Source organism: Micropterus salmoides, unplaced genomic scaffold, assembly GCF_014851395.1.
Source record: "Micropterus salmoides isolate LMB-PRFRI ecotype aquatic unplaced genomic scaffold, ASM1485139v1 Ms_hic_scaffold_11, whole genome shotgun sequence".
Lineage (NCBI taxonomy): Eukaryota > Metazoa > Chordata > Actinopteri > Centrarchiformes > Centrarchidae > Micropterus > Micropterus salmoides.
In genome coordinates this window covers 19,918,772-19,928,676 of record NW_024040152.1, presented here as the reverse complement: position 1 = coordinate 19,928,676, position 9,905 = coordinate 19,918,772, and the positions used below count along the sequence as shown (strand labels likewise).

The following is a 9,905-nucleotide window of genomic DNA, read 5'->3' as shown; positions in this document are numbered from 1 at the left end:
TTTTCAGTGCAGCGTGAGCTGGCATTTTTACACCCTGAAGATGGACATGCCAAGTTTCCCCAGGCCAACACCTGCGCGTTGGTGCTACATCTACCCGTGGGTCAAACCTACAGTATATTCAAAACTAACATGAAGCTTGGGATAGGCTCTGCACACCAGTTTGGGTTGGCCTAAATGGTGTCTATTTGTCTTTTCACTTTTGGAGTGAAGTTCTCAGGATTTGTTCATTGATAGTTGTTTTGTTGTTCATATTTTCTGTTCACAAACCTCATATTAGTTTAGTTTTAAAAAAAGAAGTAAATTGTAATTGTCATGTATTGGTACATGTACTTTTTAGTGTTAGCATTCTTAAACTTCCAAAGAATCTATCCTTGTGGAAATATTTGCAATATCGAGTATGTGTGGCAACTTTGCAGTAAAAGTTTATTTTACATACTGCGCTTTTGATGTTGAGGTTTCATCAATATTCTGTGCTGTATAAGTTGATGTTAGGTGGCCTCAACTTGTTATTATTTTGGCTATAGCCTATAATGCCTTGTTATAGAAATGGAAAGTTTCTTTCTCCTATTAAGGTTATGCAAAAGTTATAGAAATACCTCAGAAAGGTAATTTAATAAAAATATTTCTAAAAGTAATTGAACTATATTATACCATTTTAAAAATTGTATTTATTGTGAAGTTAAGCAAATTTGAGGCGCAGGTTTTTGGGTGACAAGATTTGATAGTTTCTGCGTCCAAGTATTCATTAATATAACATAACAATATTCCTGTTGTAGGCTCCGGAACACAACAATTTTTTTTACAGTTTACACCAAATATTACATTGTTTGGATGATCCAAATATTTACTGTAAATGTGACAAATATGCAAAAAAGGAAGAAATCAAGAAGGGGGCAAATACTTTTTCACCGCACTTTTAAATTTATTTTTAAGTGTGTTTTATTAAAAAGGACCAGACTCGAAGCTTAAGACCTTAATATAAATGCACAGATATTTGCAAGCATGGCACTACCCCACAGTCCGTGTCTTAAATTTAAGCACGTGCCATAGCTACTGATGTTTCGTCAGATAGCTGTTCATGTATTCATGTCAAATACTGAATTGTACAAATACTCACAAGTCACAATTTGTTTGCAATCCACATTATGGTTTACACTACTAGAAACACAACTGTATTGATTATATGTTGTATATTTTCTGTATATACTATGTACACCTTCTGTATAATGTCTGTAGTGCTTGAGTCAGTAATGGCCGGAAGAAAATTATGTGTGTTAACATACTTGGCCAATAAATCTGATTCTGATGTCATTTCAGGTAGTTTTGGCTACCAGGCACCGCTGGTTTTGAGTGGAGGTAGAGGTCGACCACATTACTGTGTCACTCGGGAACAGCTGTCATTCTTAAGGTCATGTGGCTTCACTGCACCCCAGATGGCAGATATTCTGCATGTGTCTGTGCGTACAGTTAGACGACGTTTGAGGTAAGAGACTAGGATTTCCATGTGATGTGATATAGTCACGTAAGATTTGACCCGTAAAAACACACACTTTTATATGTAATGTGTGTGCATATTGTTTGGTCATGATGGACATTAAGAGTAACTTATGATTGTGCTGGATTACATTTCTCTACCTTTTAGACAGTTACACTGCACTCGCGCTTCATTGTATGCAGACTTGACCGATTCTGCCCTAGATGAACATGTGCAAGACATTGTGGCTGGCAATGACCTAGTTGGTCCTGAGGCTGTGAGGGCATCGCTGCATGCAAGTGGACTCCGTGTGCAGAGAAGGAGAGTGCGAGCAAGCATGATTCAATTAAATCCTGGAGCTGCTGCGCTTCAAGCAGTTCTGCAGAGACCAGAGCGACGGTCTTATCAGGTGGCAGGTCCAAACTCATTGTGGCACATTGATGGAAACCACAAGCTGATAAGGTAACTACAGCAACAGATTTATTCAGCATTTATTTTGACAAAGAAAAGGAATGTTACATCAGCTGAATGTGTTTGCCATTTTTGCTATATCAATAGCCACCTTAATAATATTTTTCTTATCTGGTTTTAGGTGGCGGATAGTTATTCATGGGGCTATAGATGGGTTTAGTCGCCTTGTGGTCTTCCTGCGTGCCTCCAACAACAACCGCAGCAGCACTGTGTTGGACAGCTTCATCAGTGCTGTGATCCACTATGGCATACCCTCCAGGGTCAGGACGGACAGAGGAGGTGAGAACATCGCAGTCTGGCTGATGATGAACATCTACAGAGGCTTTGACCGTAGCAGTGCTCTCCGAGGCCGGAGTACCCACAATCAGAGAATTGAGAGGCTCTGGGGTGATCTCTGGCGTGGACTGCGAATGTCTATTATGAGTTATTCCACCATCTGGAGAGCGAGGGCATCATTAATGTTGACCGTGAGAGGGACCTCTGGGCTCTCCATTATGTCTATCTGCCAAGGATCAACCGGGATTTAAACGACTTTACAAATCAATGGAATAACCATGGTTTGAGAACAGAGAGACACATGAGCCCACTACAGATTTTTGTTAGAGGCTGCCTTGAGCAACAGGGCCGACCATCAACTGCCATGCAGGACATCTTTGTGGCCAGAGCTGCTGGTGGTGGTGGTCAAGAAGCTGCTGCTGCTGGTGGTGGTCAAGAAGCTGCTGCTGCTGGTGGTGGTCAAGAAGCTGCTGCTGCTGGTGGTGGTCAAGAAGCTGCTGCTGCTGCTGGTGGTGGTCAAGAAGCTGCTGCTGCTGCTGGTGGTGGTCAAGAAGCTGCTGCTGGAATTCCTAGGACAGAAGAGCTGGAGTTGCTGCTAGACTGGCCAGAAAGACGGATTACTGTGCCTGACATCCAGTACATGTTGGAAGGTCCTGTAATGGAGGAAGTGCAAGCACGGTTCGACCCACTCAGTGGCCCCAGAGGAAATCATGGCATACAGATTATCCGTGATCTTGTATCCTTTTTGGATTCAGCGTTGGGATCACAGGGACTTCACAGATGAAGGTGTTCATATTTGATCTTAACTGAACTTTCTTTCATGTGAGTCATTGAACTTGCTCAGGAATCCCCAAAAAGGCAGTAGTGAAAAAGAAATGTATTGGGTTGGAGGCAGGGATGCCCATGTAGGGCTTTTGTACTTTTGACTACTTTTTCCACCACTGTGAAAGACGTACTTTGTAATCTATTAAAATTCTGTCCCTATTTTCCCTTTTAAATTCTTCCATCCACTAGATACGTGGATGGCACCACTCAGATGACTGGGAAGCCTATCTGTCCCCATCTCTTAAAAGAAGAGTATCACCACAGCAGCCCCACTGTGTGCATCCAGCCAGCCAGTTAAAGAGCTGAAGTTCAAACAGCCCCAAGAACTGAAGGTTTTGCCCAAGAACTTCCACTCACCCTACGATGGACTGGACCACGAGTGATGCCCGTCACCAGCTGGAGCCTCACGCAGACGCACACACACACACTGATGTACTTAGGCTATATTGGTTACAGTTGTTCATTAAAATGAGTGTAATTATATTTTTGCATTATTTTTTAAATACCTTTACTGGTTTTAATGGTTTTAACATAATTCCTAATTGTTCAAAGTATTAAGTCAAATATCTAGTAGTAGTCAACAGGGACGTGCACAGGAATTTTGAAGGGCAGTTGCTCTGACCTGAAAAAAGGCACTAAACACAGTATCCAAAATGTATTAACAATATAAATGTCACCAAAATACATATGAGAAAAAGAGTTCCTTATATTATTATTTATTGTTTTTTTAATCATTATTATTTTTATTTTTTTTTCCTTTTTTTTTTTATTTGAAAATAAATAATCTAGATTGAATTGACAGATGGGGAAAACTCGCTTCTAATAAAATAAATAAAAAAACGCTTAGATTTCGGAAAAAAATACAATCCTTTTTAACCTTTTGGCTTCCCGTACATTCAGTTGCGCTTCTAGCTCGTATTCACTTCTGTTGGTACGTATCATGTATGGTAACTGGGCAAAACTACGCATGATTTGTTGTAGTATGATTGCATAAAGGAAGGAAACAGGAATTCCGGTAGGGAACAGAATCGACTGACGTGCAGGCAGCGCTGCAGCAGTGCAGCCACTTAAACAGAGTTTGCCCTTCCCCTACTGACTTTCACTTTCGGTGCCCGAATGGAAGTGAATGAGGCTTTGCGATCGCGATTATTTTTTTATTTTATTTTTTTTTCTCGGAAGGGCGAGTCGGAAGGGCAACTTGAGTCAGGAAAGGCAAACGGGCAGTTGCCCGGGCAACCAGAGCAACCCCCCTGTGCACGTCCCTGGTAGTCAAGACTCCAATCAATTGTCTCTCACAAATAGTCTGACAGATTCTTTATCCTGGTTGTTCATAATAATAATTTTGAATGTTGTGTGGTTTACACAGTAAAATAAATTTCAACCTTTACTGATTAAACCGATTTCATTTTGTCATTATCAGCCAACATTATTCACAATGTAAAGATAGCTTATTGATGATTAACATGATTTCAAAACATGCATCTTATTATTTAGCTTAGGTATCATCAGAAGGTATGCTTTCACAAAGACTTCAGGTAACCTTTCTCAAATATGTCCATTTCGGAGGAAAGCAATGCAGCGTTTTTTTAAAACCAAGTATCTTAATAGCCTGCAGATGCCTTTTCAGGATCAGAAGGAGCTTTATTGTCAAGTAGTGTTTAACCCATACGAGGAATTTGCTGTGGTGATAAGGTGCTACATGTAGACAAACATACAGTCAACATAAATAAATGTGGAAATATAAATATGGAATAAGATAAGTTTTTGTAGCAACTTGTATAGTGTAGTGTTTTGGGGTAACATAAATATTCGCAGGAGTCCGGAAGGATTGCTTTGGATAAATAAATAAAAGCTAGGGAATAAATGACAAGCTGTGTTTTCCCTGAACCGACTGAAACACACGTTTGTGTCAGGTTGCCTTTGGCCTGGATTTAGGATGACATGGTAAAACAAAGCTTTGTAGAAACAAGGGTAGGCTCGCTATCAATACTACACCGACTGAAGGGCTCATAAAAAGACAAATGAGGCTTAAACTGTTTACTGATGACCATGTAAAGATAGTTGTTCCACTTATGGTGATTTCTTACTTTCTTTGTGTTTGTATGTTCTATTTTAGGAGATACTTTAATCTGACAGTGATGATAAATAAAATGCAAATTAATTATGTCAAATTTGATCTAAAATCATCAATCAATAGATGTTACAAGCTATAACCTAGAGTAGCTAAATATTTTTTAGTAAATGTAGTCAATTTACTTGATCAGTCTGGGACTTTTGTGTTGAGTTTTTCATGCTTGTCTGTGGTTACTTTCTGCCTTTGGGTGGCTACGATCACAGTAAAGTAGATCAGTGCTGAATTAGTGTGGTCTGTTCTTCTTCTGTACTGATTGGGTGACAACAGTTCAAATTTAGTGGCTGTAAAATCCACAGGGCGGAGCTCATTATCATTTTACAAAATGATTTGTTGTTTTTACGCCATTTGTAACAAAACGGCGTTTAAAGCGGCGTTTTGTTAACTAAACACCGCTTTTTACGGCGTGCCAAAATAAAACGGCGTTTTTTTAGCAAAACATGCTACAAGAGTGACGTTTTTTGGCACTAATGGCTTGCCATAGAGAGCCACTTCAGGGACGCGCTACGGCGCTTGAGTATGGCGGGTGGATTGTGCCACTATGGCGGGTGGATATGGCGGGTGGATAGTGCCACGGATAACCTACCAAAGGAGACCTTCGTGTGACAGCTACGTGTGTGGATAGGCTACTCCATCGCCAGTGAACAACGTCGTTGATAAGCCCGTCGCCGTCAGGCTTGTTTTTTTCCCCTCAAACTTGTTCTTCTCTTTTCTTTTTTTTTATTGGCGGTTGGCAAACTAGCCGAGAGGTGCATTAGCACCACCAACTGGACTGGAGTGTGGAGCCAGAGATTATTTTCAATACAAGGAGTACAAGCCTACATGCTCCAGCCTTTTTGTCATTAAAAGTGTTGCTGTAAAATAAAATTTTACACAGAAATTTAAAAGGAGGGTAATCTAATGGATATAATATTTATCAAAGATATTAATCAACTTCATTTTGTAAGTTATGTCAGCTGAGAAGTTTACAGCAGAAACTTGAAAAACTCAATTGTGGGGTTTACTTAATTAAATATTACATTGAGTGTGTTTTTACATTTATTCATTAATAGACTATAGCTCTAACTTCAAAAATATAACTGGTAATATTTGTAATTTAATTGAGTTGCCTATAGGCCATGAAATTATGCTATATTGTTGTATTATAGATATCAGGGACAACTTGAAGTTCTAGCCTCCCATCTTTAATTTTTTTAACTGGCATGATGTTTACTTTTGGGTCTATTCTGTAGATTCAAATTTTGCTTTTATCATTTACTTTGTGTACCCAACTGTCATTTATAATAAAAAAATATTATAAATATTATAATTATTTATAATTTATAATAAAAATAAAATATAGACCAACACCAAGCTACAATCAATGTTTTCCTCATATTTGATGCTGCCATAAATGTTTTGTTTTTAAACAGTTTCAAACATAAGAACCAATCAAAAGCATCAGAACAGCAACAAACTTTACTAAACAACTGTGGCTGGAAATGGCAAAGGAAGACAATGTGCACATGAAATACACGCAAAGCAAAAAATGAATATTATTCAACATATAGCCAAGCTTTTTAAAGAAAATATTCAGATGGCATCTTAAACATTTTCATAAGAAATTGTGATTTAATTACATATTTTACCAGTCGGCCTAACTGTAACAGATAACTAAAATTTACATTTGTCTACAGTTGAACATTAAATGATGTTCTTGGTATAGAATCATGGGAGCTTTATATTTATATGAGCATTAACAATAAGCTATGCAGAGTGGGAAATTACGTTTGAATCATTGTATAATAGTATGCTGGTTTCTCTTAGTGTAGCATCCCGATGGAAAATGAAGAACTTCACTGAGGGTCTTAAGATTTTTAATTTGGTGTTTTGTTACTTCAACAACAATGAAATTGCTAAAAAAAAAAAAAATGCAGACATAAGGCAACATAGTATCTTATAACTCCTTTAGGATTACATTGATTAGTAACGCATTAGCATGATCAAAATAATCCAAACCATTATGCAGAAATATACATTTAAAATACATTGCCAATAAAATAACCAAAGGCAAATGCCTATAACAAATAATAATATAAACTGAATAAGCATGAAACAGCTCTAATACTTCAATGATTAATTTTATAAGTAACTGTAGGCCTAATACAACCATTTTCACATTGTGGGGAAGTGAAAGCATCATCTTCTTCAGTGGAATTTTATAGGACTGTGAATCCAAACAATAAAGCACAACACAGGCTATGAACTGTAGGCTACTCCAGAGTTCCCAGTCACCACAAGAATAAAAGCATTTCACACAGGCTGTACAAAGCATGACTTGAATTTACTCAGTAAAGTTAAAATAGGAGTTACACTGACAATGGTGTACTGGTGGCGACGTACTTAGTGACGACGTGTGTATCACACGGTTGTAAGGCGACGTACCTAGTTCAGATGTATTTAGTAGGCGTATATTTATACAGAAATTCGAACATACGCCGCTGTGACGTCGCCGCCGGAAGACGTTGATTCCATGCACTCGCCGCCAAGTCGCCGCCGGTCTCCCGTCTGCAGTCCCAATCACTCCCATTCAAAAATCCACACGGTCTGGCGGCGACGGCAGGGTAGACTGCTCCTTCTCCTTCTCCTGGTAATCCTCGCTCTGACACTATCCACCTATGGCGGGTGGATAGTGGATAGTGTTAAGTTGATTAATATCTTTGATAAATATTATATCCATTAGATTACCCTCCTTTTAAATTTCTGTGTAAAATTTTATTTTACAGCAACACTTTTAATGACAAAAAGGCTGGAGCATGTAGGCTTGTACTCCTTGTATTGAAAATAATCTCTGGCTCCACACTCCAGTCCAGTTGGTGGCGCTAATGCACCTCTCGGCTAGTTTGCCAACCGCCAATAAAAAAAAGAAAAGAGAAGAACAAGTTTGAGGGGAAAAAAACAAGCCTGACGGTGACGGGCTTATCAACGACGTTGTTCACTGGCGACGGAGTAGCCTATCCACACACGTAGCTGTCACACGACGGTCTCCTTTGGTAGGTTATCCGTGGCACTATCCACCCGCCATACTCCTCTGCCCTCTCTAAATCAGGTTCTCTGAGCACTACGTGACGCTCACCTGTTCCCGTTCTCGCCTGCCTGCTAATCTCCGCAGGGGGATCGGGAGCCTTTCATGTAGCCGTGTGTTAGTTACGGAACATTAAAAAAAGGTTGAGGCACTACAGCAAACTTTAGAAATTTTTAACTCGTCGTTCTGCATGCACAGTTTTTATTTTTGACAAGTTAATTTGCATAAACAAATGACAGACTGACCGCCATGTAGAGCATTTTCTTGCACAATAATTTAGTAACTGAAAACAACCCACAGAAACTGGTGTTTTGTCCAACTGGAATTAATATTAGGCTACTAATGGTAAACTATAGTTTATCAAATGGGCAGAAATAACAAGGAAATGCATAGATTTCGGTCATTAGGTAAGTCATTGCCTTTACTGAACGCGTACTCGTCATGCTTACTGTCGCGGGAAGTCACCCCCCAAAGGCCCATTCTGAGCCAGGAAAAACCCTGCCAAATGGATTCAGTGGTTACCTTCAAGTCCAACTAGGTATGTTTAGACTGGAGAGATGCAAGCTTCTTGTCTGTGGTCCATCTAAGAAAGTGAGAGGGGTCCAAATGCAGACCTCCACTGTCAGGCTGGTCAGGACAGGAAATAACCATAAATAAACTTTTTTTTTTTACGTCCCCCACGTGATGCATTCTCGGTCGTTTTGCTACTCCACACATAGGTGACTGGTTAGCATTTTCAAAAACATTGAGTAAAGTCTGAATGCATTGCTCTTGGTATATGTTCGCCATCAAAATAGCTACCGCTGTCAATATTGTACATCTAAATCACACAAATTACAGAATGTTATGCGTGCTTAAGTTAGGTTATTTGCCATTCTACGTAGGTAACATAGCCGCTATGCCAACTGTAGCTAGAGTTATAGCTCCTGAAGTAGTAGGATTAGCTTTATTTCCTTTGGATAACGTAAGCGCTCATAGACTATGTGTGTTCCGCTTTAATAAACGTTTTTATGTGAAGCATTTAGCAAGGGCATATGTCTGCAATTGTCTTAATTTGTTTACTATGACGCTCCGGTTAGTTATTTGTCCAAAAGAAGATAAAATAAAGATCTAAATCGTGTAGACTGTTTGGTGTAGCTTTTTCACACTTAAACATTGTGCAAAGACTTTGCTGGTTGTATGAATTCATCTTAGTTGAATTGAAGTTTATGTAGAGTTACTACAACAGTGTTTCCCAACCCTCCCCTGGAGAAAGTAACCCTCTGTCCTGCATGATTTAATCTCTCTCTGCTCAACACAGCTGATTAAAGCAGCTTCAGGATTCACAACAAGTTGATAGTTTGAATCAGCTGTTTTGGAACAGGGAGAGATTTAACTCACAAGGTTATATAAACAGTTATCCACAGAAAGAAACTACTCCTCACCACAGCCACTGTTGGCATATTCTAATTTGCGTGGTAGATTTTTTTGATATTTTGATGGAACATGCTGAGACCCATGCATTCAGACTTTTAAAAAAAATATTTGGATAATGCAAATCAGTCACTGCTGTGTGTAAGTGTGGAATCTGTGTGTAGACATTGAATAAAGTAGAGATATTATTACAGTATGCTACTAACTTTTGTGTCTCCATTCATTTTTAAAAAGTGGATATTTACAAAGTT

The 9,905-nt window shown here is 39.0% G+C and overlaps 1 protein-coding gene across 1 annotated transcript; it reads left to right on the top strand.

The window, feature by feature from the left end:
• Positions 1-1,274: 1,274 nt before the first annotated feature.
• On the top strand, positions 1,275-3,429 carry LOC119898285. Its single transcript, XM_038712472.1, has 4 exons — positions 1,275-1,483; positions 1,643-1,936; positions 2,067-2,412; positions 3,295-3,429. The coding sequence occupies exons 1-4, from the start codon at positions 1,434-1,436 to the stop codon at positions 3,427-3,429; spliced, it is 825 nt and encodes a 274-aa protein (XP_038568400.1). The 5' UTR covers positions 1,275-1,433.
• Positions 3,430-9,905: the final 6,476 nt, after the last annotated feature.